General features: G+C 48.1%; 3 protein-coding genes across 3 annotated transcripts; 1 reads left to right on the top strand and 2 right to left on the bottom strand.

Annotated features, from left to right (window-relative positions):
• Nucleotides 1-319: 319 nt before the first annotated feature.
• Nucleotides 320-762, bottom strand: EDB93DRAFT_1147525 (uncharacterized protein). The gene has a single exon (XM_041449528.1). It carries the CDS (start codon nt 665-667, stop codon nt 437-439), a length of 231 nt encoding a protein of 76 aa, XP_041307595.1. The 5' UTR covers nt 668-762; the 3' UTR covers nt 320-436.
• Nucleotides 763-2,132: 1,370 nt separating this feature from the next.
• EDB93DRAFT_1226688 (uncharacterized protein) lies at nt 2,133-3,427 on the bottom strand (the record flags this gene model as incomplete). Its single annotated transcript, XM_041451226.1, has 6 exons — nt 3,185-3,427; nt 3,095-3,136; nt 2,960-3,043; nt 2,864-2,914; nt 2,641-2,812; nt 2,133-2,588 (listed from the first exon to the last, which is right to left on the bottom strand). Exons 1-6 carry the CDS (start codon nt 3,286-3,288, stop codon nt 2,133-2,135), a joined length of 909 nt encoding a protein of 302 aa, XP_041307594.1. The 5' UTR covers nt 3,289-3,427.
• Nucleotides 3,428-5,690: 2,263 nt separating this feature from the next.
• On the top strand, nt 5,691-7,498 carry EDB93DRAFT_1240666 (uncharacterized protein; the record flags this gene model as incomplete). Its single annotated transcript, XM_041451789.1, has 5 exons — nt 5,691-5,853; nt 6,054-6,549; nt 6,604-6,940; nt 6,999-7,390; nt 7,444-7,498. The coding sequence occupies 5 exons, from the start codon at nt 5,691-5,693 to the stop codon at nt 7,496-7,498; spliced, it is 1,443 nt and encodes a 480-aa protein (XP_041307593.1).
• Nucleotides 7,499-11,026: the final 3,528 nt, after the last annotated feature.

The raw sequence follows: 11,026 nt of genomic DNA, 5'->3' as shown, positions 1-11,026 counted from the left end.
GAATTCCTCGCGAGGGCAAAGAGCAGTTCGAGATAGCACAAGTCGCGCTCACGATGGAAGAGGCGATCAGGTTTATAGTTGGAGAATGTTGCATCTGGTTGCGGACAAACCGAAGTCAGGATAGCGGGGGATAACTCGGTCAAGATCATTTCTCGCAACTCCACATCGTGAATGACATCAATTGAGGCAATTTCTTCTCGGGCACTGTGAGCAGCGCGGAGAGCGACATGGCGTAATTGGACAGGCCTGCTACTGTCCATGCAGAAGATGAGGCTCTTGAAGAACCGATGTTGTTGAGCAGGGCTGCAGCGCAATTTCATGATATCCAGCAGTAAAAGGATGCCAAATGCTGTGTCCTCGTCACCGGAATAAATATAGTACTCGAGGTAGTCCACCAGCCAGTCGAAGTCTTCTGGCGAACGAGAATCACCTATCTCTAAATAATGGTTATACCACAAGTTGATAGGCTGCCGAGAGAACCGCGCAGCAGTGATCGTGAAGCGCAGCGCATTTTGCAGAGCTCTTGACAGTTCCCAAGGATTATTTCTTTCGGATGTCCTGAGTTGTGAATAAATCTTCGTGCACATGTCAAGGTTCCGTATGACGTGGGATGAAGGACTACTATGACAGCGATCTTTGGCAAGCTCAAGCATGAGACAAACGACATCGAGGAGTTTCCATGCCCTGCGTGTGACTCCTGTATTGTCTTTGTCGAGATCACCTCTGTCGTATTCCCACAGAACCATTTGGAACTTCGCTAAAAAGGCATCCATGAATTGAGGCAGGGCAGAACTACACAATCTCTTTGTTAGCCATAGCAGAAGAAGCACCAAATGAGTCAATGTTACCTTTTATCGATGCGAACTATGTCCTTCTTGTCAAACTGAACCCCGACCATGACGCAAGCAAGAAGAGTGCAATTGGCTACGATTTGGTTCGACGGGGAGGATGGAGAGGATAGCAGTTTTGATATCACCTTTACGGCGAATCCTTCCATATTCTGATTCGCTCGTCCAGTGACAAAGTGGTAAGGAAGAGAATGCGACAGCCACTCCGTGACGGAGTCCGGACAATCATACAACGAATACCACAAACGTCTATCATCATTTTCTGGAAGATAGAGATTCATAGTGGTGGTAAGCACCGTATAGTTGGCTTCACTCATGTAACTCCGTCTCATCCGGAATAACGCATCGTAGTCGTAGTCTCTTCTCCCGCGACCAAGAAATTCGCCATGGCCAGGATATGCCTGAAGAACACGGCCATGATATAGGTGACTCATAGCCATGATGCAAGCTGAGGCTTTCTCCTCCAACGACGATATAATTTTCCCATGGAAGTCGACGCAGCTTGTGAAAGTATCATACAGCTGAGGCAGCATGTCTGAGGCATCAAGATCCAGGGGCCATTCGACCTGTGGAACAAGGCTGGCAGCGGCGAGAATCACTTCAGGATCCGTAGAGGTCTCGAGCAGCCACTTAACGCTAGGTGCTTCGAGATTGCTAGTGGGTATGTCAGAGAGTGTGAGGGCGTATTCATTCTCCGACAAAACATTCAAATTCTGGTCGAACGCTTGTGCTTCTGAGTCCACGATTGTTGTCGAAACGCGCGGAACAACAAAAGGCAGCCAGTTATGAAGTGTGGTGATTGACTGCTGAAGAGATCGTCGTGCGAATGTGCCGGCCATATGTACAGGACCTGGGTAGTGAAATGAACACTAGTATATTTGTAATAGTATATAAAATCACCACCTCTAAACACTTCAGACAATCGGGCCCATTTTGATTTGATGATACCAAGCAAACGCTCCAGCCCGCCTGACATGAAACGGTCAAAACCTGTGCACATGGAAGAAAACATAACTCACCGTGCAGTAATATCGTGAGCTGCTGGAAATAACTGGAGACTCGTTTGAACACCGGGCGTAGAAGCTCTGCAATGTTGATTCAGACAGGTAAAACACTACCAGAATTCAGTGAAATGATTTTACTGTCGATGTGAAATATGCGCAACATCGTCGATATCGGTGTATGGAATGGACAAGCGGGAGATATCAAACATGCCATCACAGTCAGGGAATAAAACAAAAATCCAAAGATCGTCGTTGCAATGATGACCCAGGCGACGCTTGGCTACTCGTACCAGATATGGGCGCTGAGGGCGATGCCAAAGAGAAAAAGTGAGATTTGAAGTAAGATCGGAAAGGATTGCACGACAGCATCAAAATACCATGTGACGAGGCCGTCGAATTTCTCTTGCCTGCGCTTGCCTCGTTCCTCCTGAGAGCCGCGGCCATATCTGTTCGACTTGTAGTACCCAAGCCACTGCTTGCCTAGTACGGCCCCAAATGCAGCGAGCAAGCTCATGGACAAGCTTGCGTATGCGATAGATTGGATCCATAAGGTCGGCAGGCTCAGAGACCACGTAGACGCTGGCTCTGCGGGCGTGGAGCCCGCCGCAGCGAGATTGCCGAGTCCGATTTGAACAAGTTGCTTCAAAAGGGCATTCGTAGTATCGCTGGGGTCGGGACTGAGATTGGACTCCATCGCAACAATGAAAGACGTGCTGACAGCGGAGAAAAGACCAGACTGATCCAAAGCCAATATCAAAATGCGTCAAAGATAAGCACGCTAAACTTACGAAGATCAAGACAATGTCCATATCCGTAGTGTATCGCTCGAGGAACTCACCGTCGTGTTCCTCCGCGACTCGTTTGTACACCCCCCAGAAACGAGACCGATTGTCCTTGCCACTTTTCAACGCAATCGTCGAGTCCTGGAGAACATTTAATACTTGTTTCATGACATTTGCTCTGCGTGTAGGATGTGGTCAGTTGTGATTGCTCTGCTTATTTTTCACTCACAATTCGCTAAGCGTGGGTTCTTCTTTATCGGCCACGATCTTCGCTGCCTCGCTGAGACAATTGAAGAGTTTGATATCATTATTGATGAGAACTTACGGAGGTAAATCGCCGACCAGTGCAAAATTGAGAGTGTTTTCCTGTACATGAGGTCCCGACGGCTGTGAAGGTCCAGCATTGAAGCTGCAGTTCTGGTGAGGAGCGAAACAGAAGCATCAGGGCAGAAACACTTACATCCCCGTTGGCAGCTCCGCCGAAAGCTCACAATTTTTCTCCCTATCTCTCTATCAGATGGCAGGCAGACTCCAGGACACTACAACTCACTGTTCTGGAGGTCCTACGTTGTCGTTCTCTAGGGAAGGCCGCTTAGCCGAGTTGTTGTGGGCGTGCTGATCCTCGGCGCTGCCGGTGTCTGATGCTTGTGACATGAGGAAGTTACAACCAGGCTACTGTATTGGATCTTAAACGAAAGGGTCTGTCTGAGGTGAGCGGACAGAGCAGAGTGGTGGTACACAGCAAGTCGGTTGGGCGGCTGCAACCATAACGAACACGTGCTGAGCGTTGACGCCGAGAGTTTTCATGGTTCCGACTGGGATTATAGTTACATGGCTCACGTGAAAAGTTCTCAGTGGGTAATCTGCATGTAGCTCGTCAACCACTTCTTGACACTTGTTATCTTCCACCAATCTAGAGTATTGTAGATTCGTACCTCCTCTATTGCGGTGTGGTATCGAAAATTTAGGGTCTGGCTCCTTCTTTGCGAGTCAGGATATGTAGTTGTTGCTATCAATCCAACGGGATCTACTTCATTTTGACAGAGTAAGTTACCCTCCTCTCTTGTCTGCTCTTGTGCTAACGCATTATACTAGAATTCACAGATGGTATCAATAAAAACTAGGGAGGCCATCCCATCCAAGACTTGTTAATTAGGTGGAAGTATATCCTTCAAGAATACCCAGAGATGAGGTCCTGCACCTTGTCTTCCTCCTACTCGACGCCTCCTGACGCTGATTTTTCTGCATATAGATTGACCAAACCCACAGTAGCTGCTGGTGCTCGTTATGGCAGATATGCAATCAAGTGCGTGTCATTTCCTTCTCGCCCTTGATATCTTCTTGTATGCTAATTCTCGTTTCCAGCTGGATTAAGGCAACTCCGAGCTTGGCTTTGGGTTCAAGGCACTGGTCTGCCACGATCATGGAGTGTGTTTTAACACGTTACATGAAGATTCAAATAAAGACACTGATCCATCTACATAAAATAGGTATTCGACACAACCTATAACAGCTACGCCACAGACGAACTATTCTTTGTGCGCCTCCAGTCCCTGTCTTACTGTAAGGAATGTCACTCTGCTAGCCATGGTCATCGGCTATGGAATTCCCTTTGTACCGGTTCGAAGTACTACTTATGGAACTCCCTTTGTACTCACTCAGATAAAAAGTCGGTCTTTACTTTCTGTAGCTTCAGCGAACCCCACTCATTCTCTCATGTCCGAATCGTTCCCTGTCGAACTCAATAAGTAGCACTGCATTCCAATAGCAACTAACACACCACAGGTCAATCACGAATGGGGATGACGTCCATGGGATCCTGCCGCATTCGAAGCCTCGCGGAAATACAGCCCCGCGTATACCGTTACTAAATGGTCGACCCCACAGCTGACAATTCATAGCAGCAAGGATTACAGGCTCCCAGAAGGAGATGGGATTGCGGTGTTCGTGCGTTGCAACAGTACGTTTTATTTTTCGTTCTGGTTCTTCGTATACTGTTCTCTTGCACCTATTGCTTCCATTTATTTTAGCTTCTAGTGGATGATTCATACTGATCGACACGCATATAGGTTGGGCGTCCTAAGCCGCCTTTTGATCTTCCCAGATGTGAACCATTGGGTACTAAACGCTGGGAACAAGTCACCTATTCCCACCGTTTAGTATCCAATGGTTCTCCGTTTCCATTTATCTTAGCTTCTAGCGGGTGATTCATACTGATTGACACGCATATAGGTTGGCGTCCCAAGCCGCCTTTTGATCTTCCCAGATGAGAACCATTGGGTGCTAAACGGAATAGGTGTGTATACAGTTCTACACGCCGGTCATGAGCTGATGCTTTGACTGGGATAAGTTTGAAATGGCACTACGTAAGTGTTTAGGTGGATTGATCAGGCTTTCTTAGGCATAAAAGCGTTACTGGAGAGTATCTCTTTTTTAAAATGGTAGAACTGAAGGATACCTTTTGGAGGGGCAAATCACTAGTAGGGAGTAGTGATTCAAATTGTGAGTCGTCATCTGCATGGCTCAGGTGTCTGCAATATAACACGCTTGAGTGAGTAGAGATTCTGCGATTTATGATTTACGAGCTTAATTGTTTGACCCGCCGCCTGCCAGTGGCCTGTGTGATACAAACACACATCTTTAGCACATTAGCGTTGAAATATTAATACGTATCTGGAGCAATGTACAATCAATTAATGGGTTCGGCTCATAGGATGTTTCTTCGATGTTCCCTCTTAATCATACCTTTGCCAAGCATGAGGTAGACAAACCACTGGCAGAAGCGGTTTGCGGACATGAAGCACTGGTAAAAGTACACTCGACTGATACAAAGTCGCCAAACCAAACGAAAAACAATGTACCCACTAGTAGACAGCTAGTATATTGATTACTCGTAGCTACATATAGGCTACAGGCGAACGTAGGTTGCTGAATTGTGTCGTGTGAATTTTGACTTATGATACAGCGCACGTGACACTCACCTTCACCGCGGATGGGTAGCCTGATAAACTTCTGACAGTTGCTCAACGTCAACAACGGCTCGGTCAGCTGTCAAGATGACCGATGCGTCTTCCTCGACAAGTTACCCGACGAACATGACGAACCTAACAGATTTACAATTGCGACAAACTATAACGCAGCTCTCAAACGCAGCCAATAATCCTACAAACCAGTTCCAGCACTATGTATCACCCGCACCCCAACAATCAACATCCAAAGGTTCATTTCACCAACTCATACATTGCTCACTAACAAACTCGTTTTAGCTTACCTTAAAAATGTTCACACTTGGTCAACAACCAATCCGAACAAGACTAGTACCCGTGCTCGTCATCGCACCGCAAAGACTAGTGCTGCACAACCAGTTCTGACACAACAGATCGTCGCTACTCCAATATACCAACCACCTCCTCAACCAGTAGCACCTGTACAGGTTCCTCCTCCTCTCCCACCAAACCCACCCCGTCATCCACTTCCCGTCGTCTCACAAGCTCTCCACTCCACATATCCATCCCGCCTACGCACAGGAACAACCCTCCTCGTCCAACCCATACTCACCCAGCCCTCTGCAGCAGCCGGAAACACAAGAGCCTCCACGCGTCGTGGAGGCATGATCAACTACGCAGAACCAGGCTCAGGAGATGAGTTCCCAGATGCTGGTGCTATCGAATCTGACGACTCTGATTTTGTCGGTAATGGGGGCATGAGGACGACTTTGAGGACGCGGAGAATGGGAACTGGAATGTCCGTTTTTCACTCAGGTAGTGGTATGTCCACGCCCCAGCCACAACCACAACGGCGTTCTACACCAATGCAGAACGACAAGGGAGAGTTGGATCAGAGCTACCTAGGCATGATACCTCCAAGCCGCTTCATAAAAGCAAAACCTGTCGCTCCAACAGTACATGAATATCCGTGCGTACCACCACCACTACAGTAGTATCCTCAATGTACACACATATACTCCAGCGCGCCTGACATGCTTGAAACACAAGCACAAACACGTGCCTCACTGGTCCCTATTCGTGTCGAGTTCGAAACAGACACCCTCCGAATACGTGATTGCTTCGTCTGGAACTTGAACGAGACCCTCATCAAACCCGAATTATTCGCCAAGGTATTCTGCGCAGACCTCGACCTCCCCGCCGTTCCATGGGTAGAAACAGTTGCAAATCAAATTCGTGCCCAGATCGAAGATCACGAAGGCGTCGCTTCCATGGATATCGGCGCAGAGAATGTTATCGAGTCGTCCTTGGATCCGCATGTTGCAAGCGAAGAGGTTCCTGAGTGTCGTGTTATTCTAAGCGTGCGCTTGTTTTCCTGGTTGATAATGTTGAATCTAGTTACCTCATTGACGTTTACAGATCGACGTGCAGATAGCGACGCATCATTTACTCGATCATATAGAGTGGGACTTGCTTTCGCCTCTGACACCTGAAGCATTTGCCTCGCAACTCTGTACCGAGCTGGGGTTGTCAGGAGAGGCACTACCGCTCATATCTCACGCGATCCACGAAGAACTTATAAAGCACAAGAAAGATGCTATCGAATGGGGCGTCATCGGCGGGGACAAAGAAGCCGAAGGCATGAAAGACAAAACAGGGCTGGGCATGGGCTGGGGCCGCACCAAAGGGCCAAAAGTCCTCCAAAGCGTGTGGCGTGAATGGACAGAAGCAGAAGAATTCCGAACACGGTTTGAGGTGCTCACGGCAGAAGAAGTAGAGAGACGTGAAATTGAAAAAGAAAGAGCTAGCAGGTACGTGTTACTTTCTGTGCCTGTTATCTACTCAATCATACTAACCTGGGTAGGCGGTTGCGTCGCGAGACGTCTAAATTCCAGACGACCAGAACTAGACGACGTTGATCTATTATGGTTCTGGATTCTGGATTACACGATCAAGTCATAATCATAATCACATGAAAAATTACTATATTGCACTCATAATCGCAATCGTCATATGCATTGATGTCGACGCCATCCTTGTCCTTATCGCTTTTTAAAATTGCATCCGGCAGGCGGTCATCTTTCTGGACCCCCAATTCAGTTCTATCCAGTCACTTGATTGACACGGAGTCGTATTATGGGCATCATGATAAGACCATGCCCCGGGAAATCTGATGGAATCTTCTTCATTTCAAGCTAGAGTGTGGTGTTGGTGCTGCGCATGGGATGCAGGAAGCAAGTACTGCCCGCGGTGCACACATACATGCTTGCCTTCTAAATGTTTTTCAGGGTGCAGTGTTCCTACGCCTTGCCTTGCACGGGTTAGACGACTGCCTCTTCCGTGCGCTGTGCCCATTCCCAAAGAACCCATTAATATTGAACGGATAGCTATGATACGGCCGGTCCGCCCAGGACCGCTTACCTTCCCGGTCATACCTCGCAACCAGTTGCCTCGACATCATGAATCAAAAATCGAAAACATGACGTGACACAGCTGATTTCATATCGATGCACAGAATCTGGACCTCATCAACACCCTTGCTGGGCCATACCCAAAAATTCGGGATCTACGCATACGTGTATACCCACCCACCGGCACTAATTCGTGTTAGCATACTTATATTAAAAGCCCTTTTGGGAGGAGTCGAACGGGCAAGGGATACTGCAACGCATGGGTACTGATGTTAATTATGTATATGATCATATCTAGTTTGCGAAAGCGACACGGACCGGCGGCCGCGTTCAGGCTCGACTCGACCCGGTCTCAGAATTAGAACTTTGAAGTGGGGCTATCATAACATACTTAACTTATGTCCAGGCGCATTCTGGATCCAGATCTACGCCTTCTAAAACCTGATCGGATGTCCAGGCTACGCCCACCGACAAATGTTTGGGGTAGATAAGGGCCTGGCAGGGGTAGGAAGAATTTGGAACTTAAGTTAAGGGAGATGCCGCTTCACCCCATGGCACCGCAATGAGCCCGACCTGGAGTCTGCCGGCTTGATACCAGTCGTATGCACAGGTTTTCGGCAGTGCATGCCCGCACAATTGAAAGTTTTGACCTACTAGGTTTCGGCGAAGCATACCCGATCGCTGGCACTTTAGGTCTTGGTTTTGTGGCACTTGAGGCAGGGTTTAGTGAACGTTGTGACTCAGGCTCCACGAACATGTGGCGATCAGAAAATTTCAAGTTCGTGGCGCAGTCACATGGTATTTTGACATTCGTCATTCGAGAAGGTTTCCGGACTGCGCTGTGATAGCATTCACATTGACGCTGTGGCACCCTGACATCGGCTCCGAAATCATAAAAGTTCTTGAAGAGGCATGAAAAAAACGAGGACTGGGATAAAACAGGTTACGAATAGCCAGAAAGTAGTCTCACCCATATGTGATGAAATAGAGCATGAAATCGCTTCTTCCAACGCGCGCGGGCGCGCATTTCAATGATCTCGACAGGGTGAATTTCGAAATCTACTCATGATAATCATGATGACATTGCGATTGTAAACTCGCCCAGAATGATAGGTATCATGAATGTATGTTCGTCGTCTAAACAACGAACATGAAGGTCAGTACGAAGGGCTTCATAACCACCGAACGTGCGTGTTTAACTCCTAGAGGCGTCCCGCGGTGTAATAAACAGTAGTGTATTGAGGAAGCTTTCGCCGTTCGGTGGGTCGTAATACGTCCCGTATTTTCCGAAATGCGTGGCGACGTTGCCGATTCTCTTTGGAGGCCTCCAAGATACTTCTTTTTCGTTTCTCTCCCCGCGCAATTAACGGGTCGAGGGTCCTTCCCGAACGTTCCCAGCGATTGTCTTTGTGCGGTCGATTCTCCATTGATAACTCCGAGACGACTTAAAAGCCTTCGGTGCTTGGGTGTCTTTTGCAAACGTTCTCGTTCCCGTTCGTGTGGTCGTCAATGTGACGCTGTAAATCTAAGTCACCATCTCCATTGAGGGCTTCAAGACACCATTTCCCTCTTCGCGCGGATCATGACATGACGAGAAGCCGTATCGGTTGCTGGCGCTGTGGCGTTATGAAATCTGTGGATTAATGCGCATGATGGTGGAGCCGTGAGCATGACTGTAACCATAGGTTTGCAGTGCTGTTGGAAACAGTGGCAGCCTACATAGCTTGTCCGAAGCCCGCATACGGTCGATATTTTGACATCTGGATGTTCAGAATTTCAGAAGCAGGCCATTGGCAAATACCAAACAGGCCGAGGATTGCAATAATGTTACTCCGGACGGTACGAAGCATCCTCATTAACGTGGTTCTGGTTCTGGCTCTAGCCCATCAATATTAATGTCAAATTCCTCCTCCAAAGTAGATCACGACTTGCTCGCATGTTCGTTGTCTCCTACCAACGTCCTCTCGTCAATAACGTGACAGAACGGAATGGAACAAAGCACACAGCATACAAAAGATGCTAAAGCATACGACTCACTCCTAGTCGCGAGTTCTGATAAACGAAGCGGATAAGGTGTGAAGGGAAGTACGTGTGTGCTAAGCGAAACGCGTGAACTCCCAGACGCGTCAGTTTCTAAGTATGTCGGTGCGGGATGACAAGGCATATGAGGAGAGCCTTTCGCGAATGAGAAAGAACCTTTAGGCACGTGGGGAATGATTTCGGCACGTAGAGTGTCGTGCGTCTCGTATTTTCCCAGAATCCGTGGTCATCAGTGTCAACATCAATGTTGCGCTGTAGATCAGGTTTAAGGGGTGCAAATTCATTTCCGTTTGTGTGGGGATAATGAATCATACCGTACAGTACTATGAAATACAATTCGAATTTTGGGATGGTGTGCGAGTAGCTCTTTGCGTGGAGATCTTTACTGGGAGGAATTTGAGCCAAGGCGGATGAGGGGATAGTCCCAAAATTTCCCACATGCGTGGTTGTCAACATTGTCTATGAAACCTGTATCTGAGTTTGAGTTGAGTCTCTGTGTCCTTTGAAAGGGGGCCTTCTGCATGTGGAGGGGCTTATTTGCGCATTGCATGGAGGTTTTTGCTGGACGGGATTGAGCCTTACGTAGGTGGATTCGTACCTTCCCAGATGCGTTGTCGTCGATGCTGTAGACTGAACCGGAGTTTGGAATCTCTGACTCCTTTGAGGGATCCAAGGTGGTTCGTTCATTTCGCTCCGCGCGGGGATAGAATCTAGGCCTTCGAAGCCTGGGAATGATGCGCCGTGTTCTTTGGATGAATGCCGAGGGAGGGAGCCGTGGAGTTGTTGTCAGTGTTACCAGAGTGTGAGATTATCGTCGGTGTACAGACCGAGACCCTAAGACATTGTTCTCTGCTGTTGCGGGAACTTTGCTGGGATGAATTTGAGATGTTGTGCAGGTGCATCGTGTCAATACGACAACGGTACAAGCAAGGAGGGAGAGCGATCTCGGCAAAAGGATGTACTTGGAGGCACGTGGCAAAGCGATAAAGGGTCGGC

The sequence above is a fragment of the Suillus bovinus genome (genome assembly GCF_016758785.1).
Source record: "Suillus bovinus strain UH-Sbo-P2 chromosome Unknown EDB93scaffold_29, whole genome shotgun sequence".
Taxonomy (NCBI): Eukaryota; Fungi; Basidiomycota; class Agaricomycetes; order Boletales; family Suillaceae; genus Suillus; species Suillus bovinus.
This window is presented reverse-complemented; position numbering and strand designations above follow the sequence as displayed.